This window comes from Vicia villosa, unplaced genomic scaffold (assembly GCF_029867415.1).
Source record: "Vicia villosa cultivar HV-30 ecotype Madison, WI unplaced genomic scaffold, Vvil1.0 ctg.000222F_1_1, whole genome shotgun sequence".
Taxonomy (NCBI): Eukaryota; Viridiplantae; Streptophyta; class Magnoliopsida; order Fabales; family Fabaceae; genus Vicia; species Vicia villosa.
In genome coordinates this window covers 237,123-252,711 of record NW_026705084.1, presented here as the reverse complement: position 1 = coordinate 252,711, position 15,589 = coordinate 237,123, and the positions used below count along the sequence as shown (strand labels likewise).

At 35.2% G+C, this 15,589-nt stretch overlaps 1 protein-coding gene across 1 annotated transcript; it reads left to right on the top strand.

Annotated features, from left to right (window-relative positions):
* Positions 1-1,429: 1,429 nt before the first annotated feature.
* LOC131625582 (ATP sulfurylase 2-like) lies at positions 1,430-5,146 on the top strand. Its single transcript, XM_058896431.1, has 5 exons — positions 1,430-2,149; positions 3,130-3,535; positions 3,657-3,917; positions 4,012-4,098; positions 4,613-5,146. The coding sequence occupies exons 1-5, from the start codon at positions 1,590-1,592 to the stop codon at positions 4,745-4,747; spliced, it is 1,449 nt and encodes a 482-aa protein (XP_058752414.1). The 5' UTR covers positions 1,430-1,589; the 3' UTR covers positions 4,748-5,146.
* Positions 5,147-15,589: the final 10,443 nt, after the last annotated feature.

The following is a 15,589-nucleotide window of genomic DNA, read 5'->3' as shown; positions in this document are numbered from 1 at the left end:
TTTGACCCTTTAAAATATTTTGATTGGATACTAAGAGTGCACAACCATTAAACTCTATTTAAAACAAACTAATAAAAGAAAAAAAATAGCAAAATAAAATGTCAATCCGTAAAATATAATGTAATATTCAACTTGGAAAATCTGAATAAAATATTAAAAATAAAACTAAGTGAAATTAAAAAATTTAATGTGTTGTTTGCAATGTGACATTGGGACGACAATGGGCAAGGTTTGGGCAGGGTACTATAGTACCTATCCCTATATTCATGGTTTAAAAAATCCTCGTACCTGAGCCCATACTCGCGTGGGCACCAATGTTCATACTTGTACTCGTACCCTACGGGTACCTCAATACCCGTCCAGGTGCCCGTTTATCCGCGTTTGCGATAAAATTAAATTGATTAATTATAAAATATTATATATTTTTAAGTTTTTTAACAATATTAAAAAAATTATGCATGTTATTATTGAGTTCGGAAATAAATAAACACTTTTATTAAAATGTGTAATAGTTTAATAGCAAATATTTTTTTTTAAAATTGATAAACGTGCATTTTTATATTATAATAATATAAGTGATATTATATAAATATGTAGTGCGGGTATGGGATATGGTGGGTAGTAAGATATCCGTGTCCGCACCCATACCCGCTTATTTTAATGGGTAATTACCCGTGCCCATACCTATTTTGGAGGTTTTTACTCCATCTTTTGTGAATATTTTTTGCGAGTACCCATAGAGTATGAGTCAAATTGCCATTCTAAAGACAACTTAAATATTTTTATTTTTTTAAATTTATAATTATGCAATTAAAACAAGCTACTATAAATACTAACCCTAATTGATAGCAAATATTTTTAAATTTGACTAAAAAAACCTTTTAAAAAAATTAAGACTTTACTTTTAAAACTCAAACCCTATTCTATCTTGATGGACTGAGCCCTGAGCCATTTTTACTGCTCTAATTCGGAGAGAATGGACTTGGATATAATTGCTTGAAATTGAGAATCTATAATGTTAATGTATAGAAAAATAAAAAGAAGTTTACATTAATTTCACACAAACATTGAATAAAAACACATTATATTATTACATAAATTCACTTTATAACCATATTAAAGTGTATTATCACCTTCCTTGATTAAAATTTTTTTTTTAGGTATTTAATTGTTTGACTTTTTATATGTATGCTATTATATATTACTATATATTTTCAAGATTCATTTTCTAAAGCAATCAAAAGATTCATTTTAAAAGTACTAATTAATAATCTTCAAAATCAAAAGCAATATTTTTTTTCTTTATTCTCAAATACTCATTCTGTTTCACTATCAGTCCCCATTCATCTTTTGATGCCTCTTTTTGTAACAATTATGGTCCCACAAAACCAAAATTGCATCTTTTAAAGCATGCATACACTACCACACTTTTCTCATCCACAAACTCAACCAAAAAAAACCACTTCTTGTGAATCTAATCCAACATGTTCGCCATACTCATAGGTAGTGGTTGTTATAATTATGCCACATTGAAACTATTTCAACACTCCCATTTTCTTCTCTCCCCAAAAAACCATTAGTTTCCCATAATGTCTCTAACCATCAAGCTACAATTACTTTCTCACCATAACATCAATCACAATACCAATCATGCAAACAAATTAATCAAAAACAACACTTTATGTTACAATACTAACTTTCTTGCAAAACCCATTTCTCATAACAATCCATTCATTGTTACAAAGTGTAGAAAAGTTAAGAGAAGAATGCAAGAGAGTTTCATGATCAAAAGCTCTTTAATTGAGCCAGATGGGGGTGTGTTAGTAGATCTTGTGGTGCCTGAAAATGAAAGAGATTCTAAGGTGCTTGAAGCTAAGTCACTTCCTAATGTGAAACTAACAAAGGTTGATTTTGAATGGGTGCATGTGATTTGTGAAGGTTGGGCTAGTCCTTTGAAAGGGTTCATGAGGGAAAATGAGTATCTTCAAAGTTTGCATTTTAATTCGTTTAGGTTGAATGATGGTTCTTTTGTTAATATGTCACTTCCTATTGTTTTGGCTATTGATGATGAGACTAAAGGAAAAATTGGGTCTTCTTCTAATGTTGGGTTGATTGGGCCTGATGGAGATTGTGTTGCTATTCTTAGAAGGTTAGTTTCTCTCGCTCTTGCTTTAATTTTAAGGTTAATTTCAAGGTTGTACGTTGCTGCAAAAACGGTCGCGACAAAACAGTATTGGAAGGTATTGATGCTACCGTTTTTATGATAAATAACAATTTCTGGTTAATTCATACTGTAACGTCTCTAATCAGTGTCGCAACATGTGTATAGACCTATATTGTGACTTTACATGACTGGGGGACCGATGTTTAAAACCTTAGTTAATTTGTGTTTTTTAGTTGATTAATAGTTCAATTGATTTTTTTTTTATTGAATTTGTTGCTTTGATATTGTCATGGATTTAAATTAATTTTAGGGTTAATCTGTATTTTTTAGTTGATTAGTTATTCAATTGTTATGGTGATAAATTTTGGTTACAATATAAGAAATAGAAACACTGACGCCAAATGCGACATAGACAAGAAGATGTTGTTAGTAGTTTGAGAAAATTGTAGAGATGGAATGTAACTACATGTGTCAGGGTCGTGTGAGTGTATATCGACATGTGTAGGACACTAAGAGACAGACAGACCTTGTTACATGTGTCAGGGTGGGGATATCGACATGTGTTGGACACTAAAAGACATGTAGACCTTGTTAGTAGTTTGAGAAAATTGTAGAGATTGAATGTAACTGTCAGGGTCGTGTGAGTGTATATCGACATGTGTAGGACACTAAGAGACAGGCAGACCTTGTTACATGTGTCAGAGTAGGGTCGTGTGAGTGTCAGATATCGACATGTGTTGGACACTAAGAGACATGTAGACTCGTAGTTTGAGAAAATTGTAGAGATTGAATGTAATTACATGTGTCAGAGTCATGTATTGAGACATTTTGCGAACAATCATGATCATTGTTTAACCACAGTTGAATCGCCATGTTTGGTTTTTAGAACATCGATTTTAATTGCGATGGCTATATACAAAATTTCCTAGTTTTCACTTTTCATTAACGATTTAGTATTGTTGCAGCATTGAAATCTACAAGCATAACAAAGAAGAAAGAATTGCTAGAACATGGGGAACAACTGCTCCAGGATTGCCTTATGTCGAAGAGGTCATTGCTCAATCTGGAAATTGGCTTATCGGAGGAGATTTGGAAGTTCTTAAACCTATCAAATACAATGATGGTCTTGATAACTACAGGCTCTCTCCCAAACAACTTCGTGAAGAATTCGATAGGCGTAAAGCTGATGCAGTTTTCGCTTTTCAGTTAAGAAATCCTGTCCATAATGGTCATGCCTTGTTGATGAACGATACTCGTCAACGCCTATTAGACATGGGTTACAAAAACCCGATTTTATTGCTTCATCCTCTTGGAGGTTTCACAAAGGCCGACGACGTACCCTTAGATGTCAGGATGGAGCAACATAGCAAGGTAATTTTCATCTCATATGGCGTTGAGTAAGAATAAGTATGTTAAATATTGACGCTATAGTGTAGCAGAATCTGAACAAACTTATATTTTCCGTGAACCGTATACATTTTCTTGTTCTTAGGTGCTAGAAGATGGAGTTCTCGATCCTGAGACGACCATAGTTGCAATATTTCCGTCACCTATGCATTATGCAGGGCCGACTGAAGTACAATGGCACGCAAAGGCACGGATAAATGCTGGTGCCAATTTCTATATTGTTGGTCGTGATCCTGCTGGTATGGGTCACCCAACAGAGAAAAGGGATTTGTATGACCCTGATCATGGGAAAAAGGTTCTTAGCATGGCTCCTGGTCTCGAGAAGCTCAACATTTTGCCATTCAAGGTAAGAATTATTGCTTTTAGACATGATCCGTACGCTCTTCCTCCTCTGAGATATGATCTTTCAGTGACAGATTGTTTTCTATTTTATACTACAGGTGGCAGCTTATGACACTAAGGTAAACAAGATGGCATTTTTCGATCCTAGCCGATCTAAAGATTTCCTCTTTATATCTGGAACCAAGGTATTATATTCCATATAATTTTATTTACTTTGTCATGAATATTATCACATAACTATACAAGTCTATGCTAGATTACAATGACAAATCCTGGTTCATGATTCTTGCTTGAAACATATATTAGTTAGTTAGAACATGGAGTTGCTAAAATTTTATATATTTATCTTAAAAATTATGTGAGGATTAATTTGAAGTATTTGAAATGAAAAATGTTTTAAAATGTTAGTTCTTGTTAATGTGATTATGTGCTTGTTAGAGATATAACCTAAGAAGCACACACAATACACAACTACAAAGTCAGAATCATTGTAGACGCGTATACTTCTCGAATAAACTTTAGACACGTGTCAGACACCTTTTATTAATATCGAATTAAAAACAATTGGCTCGAACACCTATAGGTTGTAAGACACGCACCGATAGACCAGGTCGGCACCTGGTCAAAGCCCTTAAGATCTAGTTCATTATGTTTCTTTGTTACAAGATGTAACATTAATTTTTATTTTTTATTTTCCAGATGAGGTCTTATGCAAAAAGTGGAGAGAATCCACCAGAAGGATTTATGTGTCCAAGTGGATGGAAAGTTCTTGTCAATTATTATGAAAGTTTGCAGACAGAAGAAGCCTCACAACAGCCTGTATTATCTGCTTAGGCAGAACTACTGCTACAAGTTTTTTGCATTAATAGATTCTAGAGAAAGAGAATTAAGAGTACATTTCAGGAAGTGCCAATTTTTATGCATGGTCTTCCAAAATTATAATCAAGAATTCAGCAAATGTGCAAGCATATTTGAAGTTTTGTAATATATTGAAATATGTTTCATTTCATAATGAGTTTGCCATGTATTGGAAAAATCCGCCTTGATTGCGGCATTCTTAGCTGCCTAATTGCGGCATTCGGGCGGCTGGTGTGAGTTTAGTCTCACATTGCCCGAGATTGGGCGTATGTATTTTTTATATAGTTTGAACACCTTTCATCTTATAAATCGATTTTGTATTTGTATTTGTATGTTGAGTTGGATATCCTCTAAATTTTAAAACTAATTAAAGAATTTATATTGTATATTATTTGTTAGGATTAGAGCATACAACTTGTATTTACACACTATAGTTCAATTTAACACTTTTCCCTAAAGTCATACTGCACGAGACCGACACCCAGTCAATTCCATTGAGCGACTTCCCTCATTAGTAACTATAGAATTTCGTCCTCATATTTGCAGTTTAAAAAGAATTTCGTCCTCGAGTCTATACCTGCATGGACAACAATGTCTGTATCCATATTTGTACTTAAGTATCCATATACATATCCCGTTTATTTCTGCAGTTTAAATAGAATTCCGTACCCGAGTCTATACCTGCATTTGTACCCACATTTGTACCTAAGTATCCATACACATACCCCGTTTACTTGCATTTCTAATAAAAATTTATCAATCATAATTTATCATGTCATTTTAAGTTTTTTAGAACATTAAAAATAATTCAAGCATGATATTGTTGAGTTAAGAAATAAACAAACTTTTATATTAAAATGCCTACAAGTTTAATCATGATATATTCGGTAAAATTGATAAATTAACATGTATACATAATAAAAAAATACATGTGAAGATATATTATGCGTGTATGGGGTGGGTACTAAGGTACCCGTGCCTGCGCCCATACCCGCTTATTTTCGTGGGTAATTTTTCGTGCTCATGCTCGTATCAATTTTGTGGGTTTTTAACCTATCCGTTGCGTGTAATTTTTACCGGTGTCCACTGGAGATAGGTCCAATTACAATCCCTATATAAACATGTATTTGCAATGAATACAATAGAAGTTATCGTACTTATAATTAGGACTATAAACATGTACATGCAATGAGTACGATAGAAGTTATTGTACTTATAATGACGTGTGCAGGAGGGTTATATATATTTTATCTATGAAAAATGAATGCATTCTCTAATTGCCTGGCTAGGGTATTTATAGGCGAGGTTTCTTGATCCAAGAGTCATAGTGAAGACATATTATGGTGTCTATGAATTTGTTTGTGTGCTTCATGTCTTTGACCTAACAATGAGAGTGAGGGTGAGTCATCTCTTATAATAGGAAGTGTTGTTAACCAATAAGACTTCGGATCTTTCAAATATTCCCTTTACATGTGACCGAACACATTCTCCCATTAGTCTGACTTTCCTTATTACTCTTTCTTTTTGTGCCATTAAGTGATGACAATTATTAGGGAGTACAATGAAAATGGTGATTTGATGAAAACTAGAACACATGAGGAGAGATGTAGGATGTGGAAGCACTATGTAGCAAACTCAAGGTGGCATTCGGGGGGGGTGTTGATTGGTGACATGTAGAATTAGGAATGTTTGGGAGCTATGATTGTAGTTATAGTAGCCTTGATTTCGATGAGAGTAGTGATAATGACCTTATTTTTCTCTTTTTTTCAAGCTAGACGATATCAATGGCGACTACCAGTACTACCCGCTTCAATAGTGGGGTTGACAACATTTAGTTCGTCTTTACTAATGTGGCAAGTGTGACCTAATTTAGTAAGAACCTTTATCTGTCTACTACTGGAAATTAATGTGATGTCTTATTAGTACCATGCAAACGAGGGCAAGATAGCTAATTTGACCATGTTGTGGGGACTATAGGAGAGTTCTTCTACTAATACACAAGTGTCATTTATGACATGGGAGTGGGGTTTCCGATTATCGTGCTCAAATCTGAGGTCTTGAGAACCATCAATGTTGCCTTCTCCCAACTTCATCCAAACAGTTGGACCTTCATCAAAGGGTTGAGATTATATATAGAGGTTTAGAGATAACGCCTACTATAGACACTTTCCTCTCATTATATGGTACTAAATATGTTGACAAGGGAGGTTGGGCATTTATAAGTGCTTTCGCCAATAGGACACTTCACTACGCCAAATTTAAGCTGTAGCAGCGCAGCTACTAAAGCGCTTTTAGCAAAAGCGCTCTCGTAGGGCTCGCTAAAAACAAAATTAATAAACAAGGAAAAATGATGCAAAAAAAGCGCTCTGGTAGGGGGAGTTATGAGAGCGCTTTTAAAAAGCGCTCTGGTAGGGGGGGGGGGTATGAGAGCGCTTTTAAAAAGCGCTCTGGTAGGGGGGTTATGAAAGCGCTTTTAAAAGCGCTCTTATAGGGTGGGTGCTACGAAAGCGCTTTTGGGATAAAAGCGCTCTGGTAGGGGGTGTTATTAAAGCGCTTTTGAAAAGCGCTCTGGTAGCCCATTTAAAAAATTATATATTTTACAAACACACGCGTTTTGTTTCAGATCTTTCTTCTTCCTTCGTTGCTCCGCCGTCCTCTCTCCGAAACCCTAGCAACCTCCGCCGTTCTTCTTCCTTTCAGATCCAAAACACACGAGTTTATGGTGAGTTGAGGTTCGTGTTGTTGCTGAGTTCGGTTTCGATTCTGAATCTACAAACCAAAACCGGGTGAGACCTTTCTGAGTTTATTTCTTATTCTCTCTTCCTCTCTCAAATTTCTGAAGGGTTTGTTTGATTAGGAAAGTGATGAACAAATGTTTGGGTTTGATGAATGTTTGTCTGGTTATGTTTGATGATGATTTGTGAATGGTTTTGTTTCTGATGAATGGTTTGCGTGTATGAGAAAGATGAACAATTAGGGTTTTGGTTAGTGTTTGCGGCTGTGTATTGTGATTGTTGTTGGATGAATATGAACAATGTATTTACAGTTTCTGGAGAGGTTTTTCGAAGATGATGAACAGAATTTTTTTTAGGGTTTTTGGTTGTTGGCTCTACGGCTCTACGGCTGATTTTTTTTAGGGTTTTTGGTTGTTGGCTCAATTGACTTGTTCTTTTATCAAAAACTATTTTTATGTGCATGTGGTTGTTAATTGATTTCTTATAAATTGGTTTCTGTTCTGGTATAGCACTATTTTTATTAACTATTTTGTCTTTTGTTCGGAGATGAGGAAATTTTTGGTTGATAGAGAAAATATTGAGAATGTGAATGTTGTGTAAATAATCACGTTTTTCTATTGTAGGTTGAGCTTCAAACAGTGGCTGGACTGGTAAAGGATAGACCACAATGTGCCCCTGCCGATTATGTTCCACAGAATAAGAATCAAGTAATGTACCCCGAAGTCTTCTGTGGCAGGATCGTTCGAGGTACAGTTATTTGATTCATATTCTGTGACACAATACAACATAGCTCAGGTGACTACTGGTTCTCCGCTAAAGCATCAATACAACATAGCTCCAGATAATACAGGAAGCGTACATTGGTTGCATAAGAACTCGGAAGTTGTTTCCCATTTAGTTGTTTTGGTTTAGAAATATGTGAATTGGTTTAGTTGTTTTGGTTTAGAAATATGTATATATGTATTTTGATTTACATTAATGGTATATAATATAATACTTTTTTGTATATAATCGATATCGATTATAATGGTATATATCGATTTGAAATGATAAATTATAGGTTCATGAAAAAATACTGCCAAAAAATAGTAAATTACAGGTTCTAAAATATTGCTGCCAAAAGTGCAGGTTTAGAAATAATAAAAAGCATAAAAAAAAAAAAAAACGCAACATACGAAAGCGCTTTTGAAAAAAGCGCTCTTATAGGGGTGCCTACCAGAGCGCTTTTTCCTGAAAAGCGCTCTTAAAGGGTGGCCTACAAGAGCGCTTTTTCCAGAAAAGCGCTCTTATAGGGGGGGCCTACCAGAGCGCTTTTAAAAGCGCTTTCGTAGCCTATGCCAGCGCTGGCTTTGGCAGCGCTTTAAAGCGCTGTTAAAGGCCAAAAAAAGCGCTTTTAAAAGCCTTGCGCGTTGTAGTGCTTATAAATGCGGTTATGTGCGGGTATGTGGTATAAGGGAGTGCTCAATGGTTTTTTTTAAGAGACTGACGAATATTAGTTTCCTTTGTATTGGACAAGTGAACTTTACCAATAAATGGTTTCTTCCACGACAGGCTGAGTAAAACGGAGAAAGATGGTGTAAATTTTCGAAGCTTTTAATATCATGGGTGCGAGTGCCCCTTTTATGAATATTTTTTCTAACCTTTTGTCTCTTTATGGAGAGGATGGTTCTCATGTTGGTTGCTGAGAAGAAGGCTTCGTTACAAATGAGGAGAGATGAGTGATGCAAAGCATGGTGAACTAATCCAAAAAGCGACCCCTCTAGTTTGATAACTTAGGGTGCAAAGAATTGGAAAATTATGAATGTGGCTCGTATAATTTTGGTCATGCCTATTATGACTATGAACCAAACAACTATCAATAAGACTTAATTTCCTCCACGGGCTAAAACACAAAATGTTGCTAAAGATCCAACCACCATTTAGTTGGAGACAGATACCTCCATAGATTTGGAAGATGTGTCATCCCAAGAAACACTTTAGGCGGCTCCTTCGAGGAGTAAGGTGGCTCCTTCGAGGAGTAAGTTTTGTGTTTGGTGTAAAACTTGTGATGATGAAGAAGTGTGATTTAAATTATATTGTGTGAAACTTTGTGGAAGTAATTACTCCCTTAGTTTTAGGCAAGTTTTTGTTTCATTTAGCTTTAGGACTTATCACTTGTTTGTTTACCGAGCCGCATTACAACCTTGAAAAGCCCTTGTGATTTATGTTTTCATGTGTCAATGTGAATTTTTGAGATAAATGCATAATTTTGTCTATTGTTTGCAAGATTGTTGGATGAGTGAAAATTCTTCATTTTGTGTTTTTCATCTACCGATGATTCTTTTTGCTAGGTATGATTCATATGTGAACTTGCATTGTTTTAGAATGTTTGGCATAAATTTTGTATTTAGCATTGGTTTCATGTTTTTATGTTATCATCAAAGTAGTGGTAAGTAGTATACTTTGTGTGTACCATTTTTGATTGAGCCATACATTTGTTTCCTTCTTTAAAACTTGTCGTTTCGTGATTGTTTGATTGATCTTTTTGTCATTTCGAGTTGTTTAGTTTTGTTTGAGGACAAACTTTCTTTTGAGTGAGATTTGTTTGTTTCTTGTTTGAGGACAAACAAGTCTAAGTTGGGGAGAGTTTGATGAGTGGTAAATTGTTGTGAATTTGAGTGTGAATAATTAGCACTCATCAACTTAATTCATTTGCTTTTCGTCAATAAACCTTAACTTTAGTGTATATTTGGTATAGTTTACGTTATAGTGTATATATTGCGTTATCGTGTAAATATCATTGAGTTTAATTGTTTTCATCTTATTTTTGTAGGTATTAAAGCATTGATATTTATTCATAGTTAGATAGAGCATTGAATAAGCTTTCCAACGCTTCAAACCGGGCGAAAATCGGAGTTACGGTTCTCAAGTTATGGCCGAAACAGTGCAGAATTTTTGCTGTTCTGGTGTACTTCGCCGGGCGGAGCAATTGGCTCGCCGGGCGAAGCAGAAATACTCAAAAATGTGATTTGCTACTGCCTGGAGTCGCCGGGCGAACCGTTTGCGTCGCCGGGCGAAGCGGTACTGACTGAAACACGTTTTAAGGGCCAAAAACACATTTTTTAGGTTATGGTTGGATATTTTAGAGCTCCAATCCATCCAATATCATTTTTTGAGTGGAAAGATGCTAGAAAACACATTGGAGCTGTCAAATGGATGATCCGGGGTTGAATCCTTCATCAATCGGAGCCGACAAACCGGGAGATTTTTGGGTTTTTCTTCTTTTCTTCTCTTTGTGGTTTTATTTGTGGGTTTTGTGTAGATCTACTATGAACTCATGTATATTTGTTGACTATTATGTTATATAAAGCTTACTTTCATATTTTTATGGATTATTGTCTTAGATTGTTGCTTTGTTGCTATGTGTTTGAGTTGCTATAGAGATGTAGGGCTCTAATGCTTATCTAGGATGATTTTCTATTAACTTAATTGCAGAGATGGATTAGGTTGATAATCACTTAGTGTCAGTGCTTAATGCGTCTGAGTGGTCGTGTTTGTCTGAGAGATCGACATTTACGGGAAGCTCGGATTTCTCATGTGTTGTTTAGGTGTCTGAGAGATCGTCACTTAGATAATGTTGTGGGTTGTGTTGTTGACATGTGGTAATATTGATAGGTTACAAGTTGAGTATATTCGGTCAATAAGTTTAAGTTTGTGAAGAGTAGATTATATGCAATACTTGATAGTTTCTTCTCTCTAAAGAATGAATTCTTTTTGTGTTAATAGTTACTTTTCCATTTTTTATCTTTAACAAATTCAATCCAAACTCATAACTTTGGAAACTGTTGAACGGCAGTTCAATGCACTGATCCCTGTGGAGACGATAATTTTTCCCGGAGTAATACTTCCAAAACTTTTTTTGCTTGCCGCTTTACCGCTTCAACAAAATGGCGCCGTTGCCGGGGATTGGTGTCTTATTGAATTTGCATTGCAATAGTTTCTTTGGTTTGGAGTTTTGTATATATTGAACATATTGTATATTCTTACTTGTTTATATTTGTGTATATGTTTACTATACTTTCACATGTTTTCTATACTTGTACATTTGTTATATTATTGTTTGTTTTCCTTTCACGTTTGCTTGTGTGTGGTTAGGAATAGCCGGACGGAAGTAACTTGAAGGAACGTTCTTAAATAACAGGCGTCGAGCTAACGACGTAAAACAAGCGCTTGTTGGGAGGCACCCCAACGTTTGTAAATTGTTTATAATTTTTTCTTTAGTTTTTGATTGTTTGTGTTCAAAGTTTGGCTCGATAGCTTGAGGTCGCAATTGGTGATTTATCAAGTTTGATCGTTGCGACTTGCGGATGTATGGTAATGATAGAGTTTAACATTTTGTACACGTTCGAGGTATGTGTTTATCACTTTCTAGATTGTAGCATATTCATGATACTTAGGCTTTTTGCAACTTGTATGCCATTCATTCTTTCGTATACTTGTTCATTTGTGAATCACTTTAGTTCCCAACCTTTTTGTGAGGAAGCTTTTCATTGTTTACATATGCGGGAGACCACAATTCTTGTTTTAACTAGATGTTATTATATTTAATTTTTTGTTTGTATTGACTTTGTGAAAGCATGAAAATGATCAAGGCATTTTGTTTGATTTTGAGCACAACTACCTTAGCCATATTGTCATTTCACCTTGTGAGTGTGTGATCTTTTGTTAACCCCCTTTGAGCTTTTTGTCATTATCCATTTCGCTTTTTGAACTTGAGAATTAATTCGCTTTTTGGTGGATTTTGATTGTTGTTTTTTCTTGAACCCTTAACCTTTTGTTGTTATATGAGTTTTTACCTTGCCTTAGTAAGTGGGAGTATTCATTGTATAACGTTGGTTGAATTCAAGTTGGGGAGAGCATTGATTATGTGCTTGTTTGGTTGGTTGAGTATGTGTTGAGGAAAGGAAAAAGAAAAAAAGAAAGAAAGAAAAATAAAGAAAGAGAAAAATAGAAAAAGAAAGAAAAAGAAAAAGAAAGAAAAAAGAGGAAAAACTTTGAAAAATAGTAAGATAAAGAGTATGGAATAAATTGTGCTAATAAGTTTTGTGTTTGATGTAAAACTTGTGATGATGAAGAAGTGTGATTTAAATTATATTGTGTGAAACTTTGTGGAAGTAATTACTCCCTTAGTTTTAGGCAAGTTTTTGTTTCATTTAGCTTTAGGACTTATCACTTGTTTGTTTACCGAGCCGCATTACAACCTTGAAAAGCCCTTGTGATTTATGTTTTCATGTGTCAATGTGAATTTTTGAGATAAATGCATAATTTTTTCTATTGTTTGCAAGATTGTTGGATGAGTGAAAATTCTTCATTTTGTGTTTTTCATCTACCGATGATTCTTTTTGCTAGGTATGATTCATATGTGAACTTGCATTGTTTTAGAATGTTTGGCATAAATTTTGTATTTAGCATTGGTTTCATGTTTTTATGTTATCATCAAAGTAGTGGTAAGTAGTATACTTTGTGTGTACCATTTTTGATTGAGCCATACATTTGTTTCCTTCTTTAAAACTTGTCGTTTCGTGATTGTTTGATTGATCTTTTTGTCATTTCGAGTTGTTTAGTTTTGTTTGAGGACAAACTTTCTTTTGAGTGAGATTTGTTTGTTTCTTGTTTGAGGACAAACAAGTCTAAGTTGGGGAGAGTTTGATGAGTGGTAAATTGTTGTGAATTTGAGTGTGAATAATTAGCACTCATCAACTTAATTCATTTGCTTTTCATCAATAAACCTTAACTTTAGTGTATATTTGGTATAGTTTACGTTATAGTGTATATATTGCGTTATCGTGTAAATATCATTGAGTTTAATTGTTTTCATCTTATTTTTGTAGGTATTAAAGCATTGATATTTATTCATAGTTAGATAGAGCATTGAATAAGCTTTCCAACGCTTCAAACCGGGCGAAAATCGGAGTTACGGTTCTCAAGTTATGGCCGAAACAGTGCAGAATTTTTGCTGTTCTGGTGTACTTCGCCGGGCGGAGCAATTGGCTCGCCGGGCGAAGCAGAAATACTCAAAAATGTGATTTGCTACTGCCTGGAGTCGCCGGGCGAACCGTTTGCGTCGCCGGGCGAAGCGGTACTGACTGAAACACGTTTTAAGGGCCAAAAACACATTTTTTAGGTTATGGTTGGATATTTTAGAGCTCCAATCCATCCAATATCATTTTTTGAGTGGAAAGATGCTAGAAAACACATTGGAGCTGTCAAATGGATGATCCGGGGTTGAATCCTTCATCAATCGGAGCCGACAAACCGGGATATTTTTGGGTTTTTCTTCTTTTCTTCTCTTTGTGGTTTTATTTGTGGGTTTTGTGTAGATCTACTATGAACTCATGTATATTTGTTGACTATTATGTTATATAAAGCTTGCTTTCATATTTTTATGGATTATTGTCTTAGATTGTTGCTTTGTTGCTATGTGTTTGAGTTGCTATAGAGATGTAGGGCTCTAATGCTTATCTAGGATGATTTTCTATTAACTTAATTGCAGAGATGGATTAGGTTGATAATCACTTAGTGTCAGTGCTTAATGCGTCTGAGTGGTCGTGTTTGTCTGAGAGATCGACATTTACGGGAAGCTCGGATTTCTCATGTGTTGTTTAGGTGTCTGAGAGATCGTCACTTAGATAATGTTGTGGGTTGTGTTGTTGACATGTGGTAATATTGATAGGTTACAAGTTGAGTATATTCGGTCAATAAGTTTAAGTTTGTGAAGAGTAGATTATATGCAATACTTGATAGTTTCTTCTCTCTAAAGAATGAATTCTTTTTGTGTTAATAGTTACTTTTCCATTTTTTATCTTTAACAAATTCAATCCAAACTCATAACTTTGGAAACTGTTGAACGACAGTTCAATGCACTGATCCCTGTGGAGACGATAATTTTTCCCGGAGTAATACTTCCAAAACTTTTGTTGCTTGCCTCTTTACTGCATCAACAAACACTCAGTGGAAAAAAATGAAGAATAAGAAGAAAGAGAAGAATAAGTCATATGAGAAGTTGGGCCAAGGAGCTTGCCCAACCGATGATGGATATCTTGACTTTGAAAGAGGCCTCCAAAGAATTTCCAAAGCCTACTTACAAGCAAATTTAGACGATGTTAAGGTGGTGATAGTTGATTTCTCCAATTAGGAATTTGAAATAGCTAAAGCATAGGTCCTTTGTTTATACCCAGACTTTGATCAGGGAGAGTTGTGTTTGGTCAAGATTGTTTGAGAAGGGAAGTTACTCAATGAGAAAGATCGTCTTGACAAGAACGATGCATTCCCCTCTAAGGCAAGAGAGGAAACCATCATAGAGCCTGATGTAGCATGCACCGCCAATGGCAATGAGGGGCTCGTCCAAGAGGAATGTAAGTCCATCATGTCTAATAATTAGACCTTGTTATGTAATTTATTATTATGTTTTGTTTAACAGCCCTTCTCCAAAGGCTTGAATCAATGTATTTTTTCTCCCTTAAGGATACTTCATTAATGGAATTTTTGCAAGTTATTTTAAACTTTTGCTTGTCTGTTATTTTTAGTATCTTTTCAGTAGTTTTGTTCACCTTTTTTATCGTTGTTTTAGATGTTTAGTATCATAAGTAGCCTCAAATTCTTAAAATACCTTGCTGTTAGGAGTAAATTAATGGTAAATTCATGTGTTAATATAAGTGATTTCTTCTCTAAACTAATGCAAATTGTGATAAATCCATAGGTTTTTATTAAGAATTGAACTGAACAAGTTTAGTTCGTGCGTAAAGCAAATCGAATCACTTGTGGGTGTTATTGTTGCAGGTTTAGAGCTGAATTGAAGCTTGAGAAGAACATGAGGAGGAAAGAGAGCTGGAAGTCTCAAAGGCAGAAGAAAAGGATGGAAATTGCAAAGAGCGCGCCGCGAGAGTCCTAGAGCGCGCCGCGAAAATATCTCTGTTTTGAAGCGCGCCGCGCCAGTCCGATGCCGCGTCGCGGCCTCGGCGTTAAAAGCCCAAAACTTCTATTTAAAATCCCTAGCTTCCAAGAGAAAAATAACTTTGTGGAGAGCGAAATTAGGAGAACAATC

Coding starts and splice junctions, on each gene's coding strand:
- LOC131625582 (XM_058896431.1), top strand. CDS start 1,590: ATGTCTCTAACCATCAAGCTACAATTACTTTCTCACCATAACATCAAT. Junction 3,536..3,656: donor GGATGGAGCAACATAGCAAG/GTAATTTTCATC, acceptor TCTTGTTCTTAG/GTGCTAGAAGATGGAGTTCT. Junction 4,099..4,612: donor TCTTTATATCTGGAACCAAG/GTATTATATTCC, acceptor TTTATTTTCCAG/ATGAGGTCTTATGCAAAAAG.